Source organism: Cololabis saira, chromosome 16 (genome assembly GCF_033807715.1).
Source record: "Cololabis saira isolate AMF1-May2022 chromosome 16, fColSai1.1, whole genome shotgun sequence".
Taxonomy (NCBI): domain Eukaryota; kingdom Metazoa; phylum Chordata; class Actinopteri; order Beloniformes; family Belonidae; genus Cololabis; species Cololabis saira.
Window position 1 is genome coordinate 37,525,904 of NC_084602.1, and position 15,410 is coordinate 37,541,313.

Below are 15,410 nucleotides of genomic sequence, written 5' to 3' on the forward strand. Positions count from 1 at the left end.
ATTTATTCGCTCGCAGGAAAGATGCAGGAAGTTATTGATGTTACTGATGAACTCGTCTCTGATTATCACTGATAACTGTTTTATATCTCGTCTTGTTTTCCGTTTGAAAAGGAAACATGAGCCTGGCTCTGCGTCAAAGTTTAATCCAGGCTCATTAACTTAATTAACTCTAGTTATCTTTAATTTAACAAACGTTTTCCCAACTAACGCACATAAAAGTACAAGCTTAAAGCATCCCACAGACTTGGCGACTCTGACATGGTAATTTAGACTTGGTAATTTAGATTTGGTAATTTAGTCTTGGTAATTTAGTCTTGGTAATTCAGACTTGGTAATTTAGACTTGGTAATTTAGACTTGGTAATTTAGTCTTGGTAATTTAGTCTTGGTAATTTAGATTTGGTAATTTAGATTTGGTAATTTAGTCTTGGTAATTTAGTCTTGGTAATTTAGTCTTGGTAATTTAGATTTGGTAATTTAGATTTGGTAATTTAGTCTTGGTAATTTAGATTTGGTAATTTAGATTTGGTAATTTAGTCTTGGTAATTTAGTCTTGGTAATTTAGACTTGGTAATTTAGACTTGGTAATTTAGTCTTGGTAATTTAGATTTGGTAATTTAGATTTGGTAATTTAGTCTTGGTAATTTAGTCTTGGTAATTTAGACTTGGTAATTTAGACTTGGTAATTTAGTCTTGGTAATTTAGTCTTGGTAATTTAGATTTGGTAATTTAGATTTGGTAATTTAGTCTTGGTAATTTAGTCTTGGTAATTTAGACTTGGTAATTTAGACTTGGTAATTTAGTCTTGGTAATTTAGATTTGGTAATTTAGATTTGGTAATTTAGTCTTGGTAATTCAGACTTGGTAATTTAGACTTGGTAATTTAGACTTGGTAATTTAGTCTTGGTAATTCAGACTTGGTAATTTAGACTTGGTAATTTAGTCTTGGTAATTTAGATTTGGTAATTCAGACTTGGTCTTTCAGACCTGGTGACTGAGACTTTGCAGCTCAGACTCGGCGGACTCGGGTCGGTCTGGGTTCAGGTTTCAGGACTTGGTTATGAGAACTCTGCTGTCGATCCTCGTGGTCGATCTTCATTAAGACGTCTGAATATTTTCAGCCACGACGGCGACGTCACGCCTTTGTTTTTATTTACAGCTTTGTTTGTCTCTATCGTTTACTCGGATCCTCCTGCGTGACAGCGTTGAGATTAAAAACGGCCGAGGTCTTTGCTGCGGCGACTCCTCCGTGTCTGTAGTCCGTCTGTGGGAGCTGGAACACAGATGTTAAATACTCTTCATTATAACTTTATTATAACACGAAGGAACTTTCTCACGCAGCCGTTTATTTCTTCTCTTTATCCTCCACGTCTGCAGCCGCTAACGTCCCCGACCCGCGGGACCCACGTCCTCCCACAGAGAGGCTCGAATACACAAAAGCAGCAAAATGACATTAACACCGGGTCTGCATTGTAAACGAGACGTTGGGTCGTCATGGCAACCGCTCAGGGCAACAATAGATGATGAAACTGGTGCAGGAAGTCGTGAAAGTTTCAGTTTACTCCGTTTTTAACGAAATTCTGGCAGAAAATCTTTTTAAACTCTTTCTTTATTTAGTTATTTTTGTATATTTATACATGTAACAGTAACATAACATAAAATAAAGTAAAATAGTACAAGAGGGGGCATACAAATTCTAATTAAGTTGAGTGAGCTTTGTCTTTCATTAATGTCCATTTTCTCCAGTTTTGTGTAAAGTCACCTGCTTTGGTTCAAAGAGGAAAGGTGGAGCGTCACTTTTCAACGAGTTTCTTGTAACCAGTACTCGAGTTGTAAATCAAAATCAGGGGGGGTGGTGGATTTTATCATATGGGGACAGATAATTTGTGCTGATTACAAATAATATAATATATTACAAATAATAGCAGTGACCAAAACACCTGCAGAAATACTGCAGGAATGACATAGCAGCAGTTAAATGCAGCCTTCTGTAAGCTTTAAATATCCACTGGACTTACATCAAATACATCAAAACACAACAATAAAAAACACTTTTCTGAACTTATCAATATGACTCTGTCCTTCACAGGATAAGTAAAATGGATCACTGCAAAAACTCACAATCTTAACAAGAATATTTGTCCTATTTACATCACTGGAAAAAAACTATTTTTCACCTGTTTCAAGTAGATTTTCACTTAAAATAAGTAGAAAAATCTGCCAGTGGAACAAGATTTTTTTGCTTGTAATGAGAAGATAAATCTTCCTACTTATTTCAAAGGGATTGTGACATGAAAAACAAATTTTTCTTGATTTTTTGTGTTTTGTTGGGTGTCTTGACATCAATTAAACCCAAAAAACAACGAACTTTTAACATTCAGTGTATTGTGTGCTTTCTGGGATTTTCCGCATAACTGTGCAAAAACGGCGCACCTGGTTTGGTGGCGGGCCGTGACGTCAGGGCCCGCTAAATCACCGCCCCCTCCACCCAGCTCCCTGTCTCCTCTCCTCTCCAGCGCACCATAAAGGCTGATTTATGGTTCCGCGTTACACCGACGCAGAGCCTACGGCGTAGGGTTACGCTACGACGCACACCGTACGCTGAACCCTACGGCGTAGGCTCTGCGTCGATTTAACGCGGAACCATAAATGAGGCTTAACACGGAGCAGTTTAGAGCCTCTTTTGTTCTAATCACCGGAGGAAAACTGCTAAGAAGACCCGCGGCCACTGACTGGACTTAAGATAAGGGGACAGTGCTGCTTACATGGCTTTATTTTTATGATTGTTTGCTGTGGTTCGCCGTGCTGCTTTTCCGTGCATGCTTCGCCTGTCGCTCCGACGCCGCTGTGAGCGTATGGCTGGAAGAGGAGGAGGTTTGGAGGAGGAGCGGAGCAATGATTGACAGGAAAGGGAGAAAAGGAAGCATTTTTCACGGCGCAAAAAAACACTGTAATAAAAAGCCAGGAAAAGAGAACTAGAGTGAAGTTTTTCTTGTTACACTCTTTTAGACACATTTGAGGGATGTTGGCCAAGACTTTTAATAGTGTTAAAAGCATGTTAAAAATGATGTCACAATACCTTTCAAGTGAAATTTTACTTGAAACAGGTGAAAATTGTCAAATAAGTTACTTTTCTGGTGTTATTTTTCTGGTGATGACTCTAAATGTTGAAATAGCAGTAAAACCACATTCATTGATGAAATGACATAAGGGATGGAAAGGAGGGATGACAGTTTTACAGGGGGGATGATTTTGACTGTTTTTAATTCAGGGGGGATGCCATCCCCCCTCATCCCCCCTCATCCCCCCTCAACTCCAATACTGCTTGTAATGGCCTTCTTCTTTTGAAGAAGTACCTATCTTCTTTCATAAAAAACTGCTTCTGGGATCAATCCCAGATACAGAACCCGTAGCTCCCTAGGAACCTTATCATTTACAATGAAATATACTGTGTGTGTGGATTCTTCCCCCCATTCTGTCTCTCATAGTTGAGATTTACCTACGATAAAAATTACAGGCCTCTCATCTTTTTAATTGGGAGAACTTCACAACTGGTGGTTGATTTCCTCCAAAAGTCCAATACTGTCATCCCAGAAAGATTGTAGGATAGAACACTTTATTTGTCAATATTCATGGGTACAGTGAGATTGAAAGCAGCATCACCTCTCCAGTGCAAGACAGTGCAAACAAAAAGAAATATAAGAAGAAATATAAATAATATAAAAATATAAAAAAAGATTAAGGTGCATTTGTATAGTGAAATCAAGACCTGAGATCCTATGTACAGATATTAACATATTGTTCCACATGTGGTGGAATATTGCACAGGTAGTCCGGGTAAAAAAGTATTGCACGGTAAAAACAGTAATTGTACATGAAGGCATTCACATTTTATTAAGGGCGGTTATGGCTTTAGGGAAAAAAATGTTTTGTAATTTGGCACATGACCAGAAAATATGACTGGTATTGGCATTATAGCTTCCACATTGTCTCCAACATTCTTGTTGTAATCCAGTCTGTTTGCTTCTAATTTGAGTCGTGACAAAGAAACGTGTCAGATTTTTCCATCCAAACTCTCTCCAGCGTTTGGAGCTTGTAGAGCTACTGTGTGTTGTGTTTTGCATAATATCCTCCACTCACACTCTGAAATTTCGCTCTGTAGTTCACCTTCCCAATTAGATTTTATACACACCGATGGTTTTTACCCATAAACCTCAGCTCTCGGATCCAAGGCGTTCAGGCCTGGACTCCGGTAAAGTCTGAGGCCACGTTTCCACATAGCCAGGTATTTAAAAAAACAGATATTTCCGCCTCTACGTTTTGACAAATACCATCATTTACACGAACCCGCATAAATATCTGTTAAGGTGCTATGAGCAGCCAAACCTACAGGGGGCAGTGTAACGAGAAGATAAAGTCATGCTAGCCAATCAGAATCCTGGAAAAAAACATCAACAAATGACACGAGTAACTTCCAGTTACTTCCAAGATGAACCAGAGTCTTTCGTTTGGAGTGACAGAGAAGTGGAGTTACTTTTAAGTGTGACGTTAGAATATAAAACAGGTAAAATACAAGAAAATATTGACGGTGGCCAAACAAAATATAAACACAGGTCGCACACATGACGCTGCAAAAACTCAAAATCTTACCAGGAATATTTGTCTTATTTCTAGTTAAAATGTCTCATTTTTAGTCAAAGAATTAATAACTTATTATTTGACAATTTTCACCTGTTTCAAATTTCACTTTTTTCCAGTGATGAGTTTTGTTTTAAGTGTAATGAGATTTTTTTGACTAAAAATGAAACATTTAAACTAGAAATAAGACAAATATTCTTGTTAAGATTTTGAGTTTTTGCAGTGTGGTGACGTTTCTGCATAATGTGACGTTCTGAAGACTAAATCTCCGTTTCCCTCTGTTTAGACGCAAACGTGAAGACGGAGTTTTTGCAAATCTCCACTTTGGCCGGAGTTTTCATAAATGATGGTTTTTGGTGACTTTGAGCTTCGTTTTCGTGTAAACGAACGGCCAAAACGCATGAAAACACTACCGTTTTTTGCTACGTGTAAACGGGGCTGATAACTGATAAACGTCACTCGTTCTGCTGCGCTTCCTCATTCTGGACCTGTTTTCTGTTTCCCCTCCCTCGTCGAGCCGAGGCCGCTGGGTACGGTCCATCCTCACGTTCTGCTGTTTCAGGTCTCCCCCAGATGTGCGGTGGCGTTTCTTCTCCGCAGCTTCCCCCTGTAGGAGCGGCGTGGAGGTGGAAGGCCACAAACCGGTTCCTCGGTGCGGTTCAGGAACTCAGAGCCCTCTCTGACTCTCGTCTCTTTATCTCGTCTCCTTTTGTTCACAGAAACCGCTGCGGACAGGAAACTGCTGACGGAGCCGAAGGCCGACGCCGGGGCGGATTTGTGGAGGAGTAAACGGAGACGAGGTGAGCGGAGGAAAGAAGGAGAAGTCGCCACATCAGGAGGAAATGCAAATAGCTGCACTTTCTATCCGAGTTACGGCTGCAAAGAGAGCTACGATCGTCCTGCAGCTGTGAGGAGATCGTGGCTGATTTATGACCACGTTCCTCCGGCTGTGTTCAAGTTTCACAACGTTGTGGTGAAATGACGACATTCATGTCTCTCCGTGCGGAAAACAAATGGTAGACTGTATAATAAGAACTGGACAACCTCCTGTGACATAATTTATAAGTTTTTTCTGCTTTTCAAGACTTCTCTTGCTGAGCGGCACAACGTCGTACACGAACAGTCGTTAAATAGGCCCCGCCCACAGCTATTTTACCTGGGCAGGTGTAGCTTATGCTAAGATACAGCTACGGTGCCGGTTACTATCACTTCACGTCCATTTTGATTGTTTTCCAAATACCTATTTTTCGAGTGTCGCTTCCAAAACATCCGTAGCAAGGAATCGTTAGCATGAAGTACGACAGCCAAGCTAAAATAGCTAAGTTAAGATGGGCGTGTCCCAGCTGGTTAAATATTAATATTAAAATATAAAAAATTTTTATAACTTTCTTTTAATTAGATATGACTTAATTCTGATAAAAATAAAACCCTTCGGGGATGAATAAAGTATTTTTAGTGAATTTGTAATCGAGGATGCGGGACGATCAGAGAACTGGGGTTACGAAAATAAGAAACTGGTTTTTAATCTGTAGTCTGATACTAGAATTTTGTTCGTGTTTTGATGTTTTGGAACAACAAAGCAGCAACAAAGTCCCCATATTTAATGTATTTGGGTCCCACCGATAATAATAAGATGATTTTAAGCGAGTCGGGGGGCTTTCTTGAAAAGTAACAAACAAAAAAATCTACGAAAACATGTATTTAAACGTATGTTGACAATGTAAGTAAAATAATTTAGAAAAAAACACCCTTTTTGGTCCGTTTTAGCCATGCTAACTAGCAGCTAGCATGCTAACATGCTATGTGTCCAGTGCGAGATTAACATCACGCTAACGTCCAGCTAACTTTAGCACTTGTACATGGCTTATGGCTATCAGACTAGCACTACAGGATCAGCTTCTTGAAGCCAATTCTGGGTCTGTTTTAGCTTTTTCCTTTCCTTGTTACTAAGAGCGTCACGTCACTTGTCGCCTCACAAATTAGGTTACTGAACCCGAGTGTTTGTGTTTGAACCTGGAGTATTCAACATATTTGGGTCCCACCGATAATAATAATATGATTGTAAGCGAGTCGGGGGAGAGGGGGCTCGAGTTGACCCAGTTTTTTGAAAAGTGAAAAATCTACGAAAACATGTATTTAAACGTATATTGACAACGTGAGTAAAATAATTTAGAAAAAAAAAACCTTTTGTCCGTTTTAGCCATGCTAACTAGCAGCTAGCATGCTAAATGTGAAGAGGTTGTTAAAGTATGAAACAATGTATGTGGTGCGGGCGTGTTAATGTAGAGCTAATGTTAGCGCGTGTGCTTACGGCTATCAGGCTAGAACTACAGAATTAGCTTCTTGAAGCCAATTCTGGTTCTGTTTTAGCTTGTTACTAAGAGCGTCATGTCACTTGTCGCCTCAAAACTTAAGTTACTGAACCCGAGTATTTGCGTTTTGAACAGGAGTATTCAACGTATTTGGGTCCCACCGATAATAATAACATGACTGAGTCAGGGGGACAACGCAAGTAAATTAATTTGGGAAAATAATATTACATTTTATTTATAGAGCGCTTTTAAACGATCTCAAAGACGCCTAAAAACTTAAAAACTAAAGACGCTTTTGTTCCTTTTAGCTATGCTAACTATGAAACAATGTGTGCGGTGTGGGTGTGTTAACGTCAATCTAACTTTAGCACGTGTACATGGGTTACGGCTATCAGGCTAGCGCAGCAGGATCAGCTTCTCGGAGCCAGTTCTGTTTCAGCTTTTTAATTTCCTTTTGTTACTAAAAACAACACTTCAATTGTCACCTCACAAATGAGGCTGCTGAACCCGAGTGTTTGCGTGTGAACAGACCTACTTTCCTGCATCCCAGAATCCTTAAAGGGGGACATGCGTCCCTATCAATAGTCTGAAGACCCGCCGGCCCGGTTCCACGTCCCCCAGGAGTGTTGAAACAATACTATGGCCTTATTACCAAACTCGTTTACGCTCCTCGTGCCTCCGTTGTTCGTCTCTGCCCCATTTTATCTCCGTGGAGGACAAAGGGCCGACCTCAGATACTTGAACGTCCTCTCTGCTTTTGTTTAACCGAGATGTTCAGCTGCTACGTGACTTTCTCCAGGACCTGAAACAGTTTTACTTCTCTTCCGCCGGCCGTGACCCTACAAGGCGGCGGCGGCGTCCTGAGGAAAACCAGGAGCCTCGGCGGGACACTTGTTGATGTTACGCCGTTACATTTGCTTACAAGTCCTCTCCGCGCTGTCAGCCGGCGTCCGCTGACGTCGTTTAGAGACGTTCCAGCTCCGCTCGGAGGGAAATTACCGGGAAACAACCTCAAGTGGAAACTATGTCGACGTTTGAGATCCTCGTTTACGTCCAACGGAGCTTTTCCAGTGATGAACTCTTCCTTTTAATATAACCTCTGGCTTCTGCTCAAACACATATGTCGACAAGTGTTCGGTTGGTTTAATCGTAAATTGGACAAATCTTTACATTTATCACCTTCAAATGCTGTTTTTTTTTTTTTTTTTTTTTTTTTCCAAAATAAGACCTCTGGCTCATAAACTGGATCAATCTGGATCGCTGACATCCAAAGTAAATGAGGCGCGGCTGCAGTGTTTTATATTTTATTTCTATTTTATAATGCATCAATATTATGATCCTTTAGGTTTAGCACGTTTAATTCACTTCATTTATTCAGTTAAATTCGATTTATTGTCATCAAGGCAAGGCAAGTTTATTTGTATAGCACAGCGGTCGGCAACCCAAAATGTTTTAGATCCATACTGGACCAAAAACACAAAAAACAAATATGTCTGGAGCCACAAAAAAATAATTCTTGTATAAGCCTAGAATGAAGGCAACACGTGCTGCATGTATCTATATTAGCCGGGGGAAGATTTTTTTTTCATTATGCACTTCGAGAAAAAAGTTGAAATGTCGAGAAAAAAGTCGAGATTAAAAAAGGAATAAGAAAGAAAGAGGAAAAAAAGAAAAAAGAAGAAAAAAAGGAAAAAAAAAGAGAAAAAAAAAGGAAAAAAAAGGTCAAACTTTTTTGAAAAAGCTCCAGGAGCCACTAGGGAGGCGCTAAAGAGCCGCATGCAGCTCTAGAGCCGCGGGTTGCCGATCCCTGGTATAGCACAATTCAACACAAGGTAATTCAAAGTGCTTTACATCAACATTAAAAGCGGCAAGACATAATTAAACAGTAAATAACAAATACAATGAAATAAAATGATAAGGAAAGAGGTAAAATAATGAAAAGCACAAGTTGTTAAAAAGTAAGGGCAGTATAATACAGCAGGTACATCTCTTTCTTAAAACGGTAAGAATTACGTTTCTATACGATCAAAACGTACAAAGATCGGGTCAAATACAGCGACTCTATGTGGCAATACCATAGTTACAATAGTTGGGACCTCTAGTGGGACAAGGTGGCATTGCGGGACATGCCGGACCGTCCCTGCTCATTAGCAACGTATCGTTAGTGACTACGTTTACATGCAGTCAAAATTGGGGTTATTGCTAATATTCCAGTTACTGAAACATTCTGAATATTCCGTTTACATGGTAATTCATCATTTAGGATATCTGGATCAAACCAGCGACGCGCGGAGAACATCATGTCGCAATTCCCGTCATTTCCGCTTCTTCTTCCTGTATCCAAAATCAAAACAAATGCTGCTTCTTTTCGCACACCTTCTTGTAAATCTTCTATCCCTGTACTTTCTACCGTCTACAAATGCAGAAATGTTCATATCCTTCATTACATTTATGAAGTGATTAGTCTCCTCCTGGTCTTGTTTCTCCGTGTTTATAAGAACTTCCTGGACTCAAAAGACCAGGATTCCTTGTGAACAGAACATGTGCAGAAAACAAATTCATGTTCCGTTTGATGGGGATATTCCGTTTGGCGTTTACATGACCCAATATTCGGGTTTTAAAAGGAGTAACCCAGGGCTCATATTGGGGTTTTTAAAAACCCCAATATGAGCAAATTCGGGTTATTCAAAGGGGTTATTGGTGTTTACATGGCCGTGCAAAACCGGGTTATTTCTAATATTCGGGTTTTAAAAGGGTTATTGATGCTGGAAACACAGTCAGTGGTTCTATGTCAACACAACAGCTCTTTACGCCTCGTTTAAACTGTACATATCGCTGATTAAAAGGTTGTAGTGGCTATTTGTTATTTTGGGGTCCGTGGACCAGGAAAGAGACGGCTCGTGTTGGCTTGTTGGCGAAGACGGAGGAGATAAACAACACGACTCGGCGCTCGGGTCAACGTGAACAGGTGTAGTTTATAACGAGGTGTCACCCGGGCCGCGGCGCTGAGCGGCTCCCCGCTCGGAGGAGCAGATGTGGCACCACGAAGCGTTTATTGATGCCCGGCTCCTCGCTGAGATAAGCACCGCCCCCACGTGGAGGCGGACCACAGAGCGCACAGATGGACGACCGAGGGCGCCGCGGGGACGATTGATCCCGCTAGGGAGGGAACCGTTTCAAAGGGACTGATGGGCTCAATCAAAAAGGTTATTCAGGGCGGTGGGGAGGGGGCGGGACCGATGTGGATGCTTTCACGATTAGATGTTCTCTTAACGATGAGAGATGCCGGGGCCTTTTTTTAAGCTTTGACGCAGTTTCCTGAGGTTTTGGTCAAATAGGGCTTGGTCGTCTTGACGTCATCACCTGGCGGAGCCGCCATGTTGGAAGCTAGCTTAGCTGCTCTTTGGACCACTGCACACTGTGTACAGACGTGCTCCCTCTTCATTGTCTTCATTGTAATCGTTACTTTCCGTTATTTTGTAACCATGGTAACCCGTTGCTGTGTTGTGGGTGCAGCAGCTCCACACATAACAGACGTGGGGAAAAGATCGCTAATGGTTTAACTTTTCACCGCTTTCCTGCTCGGAGGCAGAACCAAACAAACACTCACACAGACCGGGGTCGGATCATTCACACTTTGTTTTATTCCCCACTTCGCCAGCTAAACGCAGTTGCTGGCCAGCTCTCTGCGGTGGGATTAACCCCAATCTTCAGATAAAACTAGTTTGTTGAGGAAAAAATATTAACTCTTATTTGTAGCTGCAGAGGAAAAAAATAATCTCACAAGGAAAACAAAATATTGCTCACGCCTCGCTCGGAGCCTCTTCAGCATAATATAGCAGTCAAAAAAAAGAAAAAAGTAAGAGTGATACAAAACATGTACTGTATGTTGTACTATTATACAAATGTATCGAAACACTTGGCGAGTCAAACATTTACCAAAGCAGCTGCCAAACACTCCTAAACACGGTAGCCGGAGACGGTGGTTCTGCAGAACTGCGGCAGTAAATCCTCATCGGAGCTCCACTCTTCAGTAGGGATTTCATATGGATCCAGACCATTAATAATCATTATTTTCTCCATATACCGCTCCCTGGCTTCCTTGTTTAAGGTATCCCGGTAAATTCCAGTTGCTTTCCGGCATTTAAACATTTTTTTTTTGCGTTCCGTGCTACCACACTGCTACTACACTGCTGTTTGTTTACACTCTCAACGCTGCCAAAATGGCCGCCCCCTCCCAGAATACAACTTGGCGACCAAGCCCTATGTTTTGGGGGTGGAGTCGTACACTTGACTTGACTCCGTTGCTTTTCCACAGGATGGGTATCTTTTGAAATCCTTGTTGAGGCTTTGCTCCGCCCACTTCAGAGGAACAGTTTTCACCCACAACTACAGAGTTAGCTCAACTGGCTAATTTAATCTTTTTTATTTCACTCTCCGCCATGACGGGTGGTGGTGGGGTTTGGTACCGCCCACTTTCACCTTGTTGGGACTGACAGGAAGTGGGATTATCAGTTACATTCAGAGTCATAAAAGTCTTGTTGGTGGTTTTGCCAACACAGCAGAGCTAAACGCCCCCATGTGGTCAGACGTGGTATTACTACATAGGGTGGCTTTAAATGAATTTACAGGACACGATCCAGGAAATAAATGAACCTGCTGTGACCAAACATGGTTTAATCATTTATATTCTGATCACTGAAGCTCAGTAATGAATTTAAGGGGTAATATTTGCCTCGGTTCTGAAGAATGTGGACTAAATTTCTCTTTTAAGAGATGAATGACGGTTTTAACTAATCGGTTTGTCGCTCCGATGCTCCACATTTGCTCTTAAGGACCAAAACAGTTTAGTTTAGTTTATTTATTTAGCAATATAAGACAAATCTAACAAAAAATGAAAAAACATTGAAATAATATGCAAGGAAAGGAAGAAGCCTGGTGGCTTCTATAGAATCCTTTCCATATATGAATAAAAAACAAAATAAAAGCTACACAAGGGGGAGTAAAAAAAAACAAAAAAACACAAGAAAATGTAACTCAGATCAAATAATGAACACTACAAAGATGAAACAATAAGAAAGTTCTTTAAATGTTTTTTGAATATTGGCAAGGATGGTGATGATTTACGAGATTTATTGAGTGAATTCCACAAGTGGTGAAAGATTGATGTTTACATGTTCTACAAAACGGTAAATTAAAATCATCTTTGTGCCTTGTGGCATAAGAATGAATATTGGAATTAACACAAAAGAAATTATGAAAAGAAAAGGAAGATCTTGTATATAATTTTTAAATTTGAACATAAACATGTTTGAAAAATGTTAATTTTATTGAGGGATAATAATGAATATTTAATGAAAAGGGGAGCAGATGGCTCATATGTTTGCATGTGATATCATTCTGAGAAACCTTTTTTGAATTATCAATAATTAATGTATGTTGAATGTGTTGAAGCCCAAACAATGTTGCAGTAATTAAGATGAGGGAAGATTAAACTATAATAGAGAGTTAAATGAGAGGAAGGAAGAACAAAAGGACAAACCTTTCCCAAAATACCAAGCATCTTCATAGATTTCATGCATACAGTATCAATATGTTGTTTCCAACTTGAATGATCAATAATGACACCCAAGAATTTGGTATGAGTAACCTGGCAAATTTCAGAGCCATTGATTATAATTCTAGGTTTTTTCTTTGGGAGATGTTTTGTTTTTGTTACTAAAAATCATGAAGTTGCATTTTTTAATATTAAGAGTAAGCTTGTTCAGTTGAAACCATTTGAAGACATCCAGTTCAGTTTCTTGTCCTTCACAACACGTATTTCCTTCATTCATCTGTTTTAGATCCACGCCGGACAAACCTCCGCCCCCCCCTCTCTCCTCCCACCTCCTCTGCTTGCTCCTCGTGTCAGAGGTTGCCTAGCAACGGACAACATAGATAATATGCCTGAGTGTAATTGTGTGTGTGTGTGTGTGTGTGTGTGTGTGTGTGTGTTGTGTGTGATGATAAACGGGGCATGGCGCCTCCTTGTGTTCGCCGGTGAAGTGAAATGTCTGCAATGTCTCCGTCTCCTCTGTGTAGGCTGAGCAGACGAGAACCGGACCGATCGTCGCCATGGCGACCAATAACACCGCCAGCATCGCTCAAGCCAGGAAGCTGGTGGAACAGCTGAAGATGGAGGCCAACATCGACAGGATAAAGGTAGTTCATAAGAAACTATAAAATCAGAGGAATAAAAAAAAAAAAACACTTTCCACTTTATTTACATTTTTTAACCCTGTAAATCTGAGCTTCCTGCTGGTAATCACCCAAATACAGGTAATCATCCTTATCTTTAGTGACCAGCAGGGGGCGACGCCGCCTGCCAGAGAAGTGGACGATGACGTTGAACTCACTATAAATGTTTCCATCCATCAGCTGAGATCAGATCTGTGTGGCGACTGCACTACCGCTATTTCTACACTATTGGAGGATTGACTCCAGAGCTTTTAAGGATTGACACGACTACTAACTAGTCCCAAAGTCCTCTAGCAGAATAACCAGATCCAACACCCCCCTCCACCTCAGAAAAGTCATGAATAGTAAATGTTACTGATTTAAATTGGACTAAATTTGGAGATGAAACCTGAATTTTAAATATTAAAGATTGAAATTACATTATTTACCATTAAAGTAATCAGATTACACCGTATATCAGCATCACTGAAATTGACCTGATGCTTAATCAATCACAACGATATGCAAATATTATCCGTATATTTATTCAAAAAAGCCGTTATAAACACAAAACTATAATTAAATAGAAACACATGCAGATGCACCAAAACATTAAATCAGATGTAAAATACAAATAGTTTACAAAACTGTACATTAACCAGAGGAAGAACTGCTGATCACCAGATTCTCTCACCTTGGTGTGGAAAGGACTCTCAGTTATCCGAGACCGAGACCTGGAGAGACCAAGACCACAAAAAAACGGTCTGGAGAACTACAAGTCTACTCAGAACCTTAGAAAAAACCAGGATGGGGCTCCAAAGTTGCTTTTTAGGTGTCTTTAACCAACATCAGGGGCGGGAAACAAAAAGAAATACCTCCCGCTTCCTAAAAGACATCAAACTTTTTATTCAAATAAGATAAAAAGTGAAAGTCTAAATCTAAAAAAAATATTTCCTTCTCCAAGTTTAAAGTCTCAGTTGAAAATTTCAAGTCTTCTTTAACTCGGTATCTTTCATGTTTTTTTTTTAATTTATGGAATAAAATAGCTTTACCGGTACTTGGTAGCTGAGGTTTATTCATTTTATTTATTTATTTACGGATCCCCATTAGTCACTGCAGTGAAGACTATTCTTCCTGGGGTCCAACATTGCACACAAAACAATAAAATACAATCCTTACAATTTAAAACATAACTAAAAATGATCTGAGATGTGATGGAATTCAACCCTTAAATTGTTGAAACCAGACAGAACCAAACAACAAAAAATATTCCATTTTACACATTCAGAATAAAACAAGCATTTCAGAATATAGGGTCTGCATTGACGTCACTTCCCCACTGGACCAGCCCCCTTACTCACACTGAGTGGTAAAAACAGCTGCAACTAGTGGAGAAGACGGGATAACAGCCGATTATCGGCTTAAATTAGCGTCAGTTGGACTTGACAGTGATCCGTACAGTTACCCCAAGAACCAGTGGTCCATGGACATTAATATTTGGTACAGTTACCCCAAGAACCAGTGGTCCATGGACATTAATATTTGGTACAGTTACCAAGAACCAGTGGTCCATGGACATTAATATTTGGTACAGTTACCAAGAACCAGTGGACCATGGACATTAATATTTGGTACAGTTACCAAGAACCAGTGGTTCATGGACATTAATATTTGGTACAGTTACCAAGAACCAGTGGTCCATGGACATTAATATTTGGCCACGAATCCAGTTTCCTGATATTTATATGTACTTAATTTCTACGCTGGGGAAATACACGAAGCAAAGCTTGAAGGCTTACAAAAGCCTTGACGCTTGGTCCGACTTCAAGACAGGATTTGTTGTAGAAATTAAAGTGATGAGGACACGGAACTTTATGATGTGACCGTTTAACGTTAGCTACCCAAAAATCCAACATTACCTGATACAAAATGGGAACCACAAATCCACGTTTCGGTGTCTGGAATCCAGTTGTTTCTGTGATTTGCAGCGATCCATTTGTCTCTCTTAAACTTATTTTTCAGCAGTCTGTAAAACGATAACTCTGATTTCTTGCTAAATCTATGAGTACAGTCGATCGCACAACAGCTCTTTCCTATTTTAGATGTTTTCCAGTTGCTCAAACTGAAAGTTTACGCTGACACTCAGTCTTTCTGACACTCAGTCTTTCTGACACTCAGTCTTTCTGACACTCAGTCTTTCTGACACTCAGTGTTTGTAACCCGCTGTGAAGTCGCATCTGTGACG

At 40.2% G+C, this 15,410-nt stretch overlaps 1 protein-coding gene across 1 annotated transcript in view; it reads left to right on the plus strand.

The window, feature by feature from the left end:
• Positions 1-15,410, plus strand: part of LOC133461950 (guanine nucleotide-binding protein G(I)/G(S)/G(O) subunit gamma-2) — a 30,143-nt gene that overhangs the window by 13,314 nt on the left and 1,419 nt on the right. Inside the window, exons 2-3 of the mRNA XM_061742984.1 lie at positions 5,357-5,437; positions 13,031-13,150. Of these exons, the coding sequence (XP_061598968.1) occupies positions 13,064-13,150 (87 nt within the window). The 5' untranslated portion in view covers positions 5,357-5,437; positions 13,031-13,063. The remainder of the gene's footprint in view (positions 1-5,356; positions 5,438-13,030; positions 13,151-15,410) is intronic.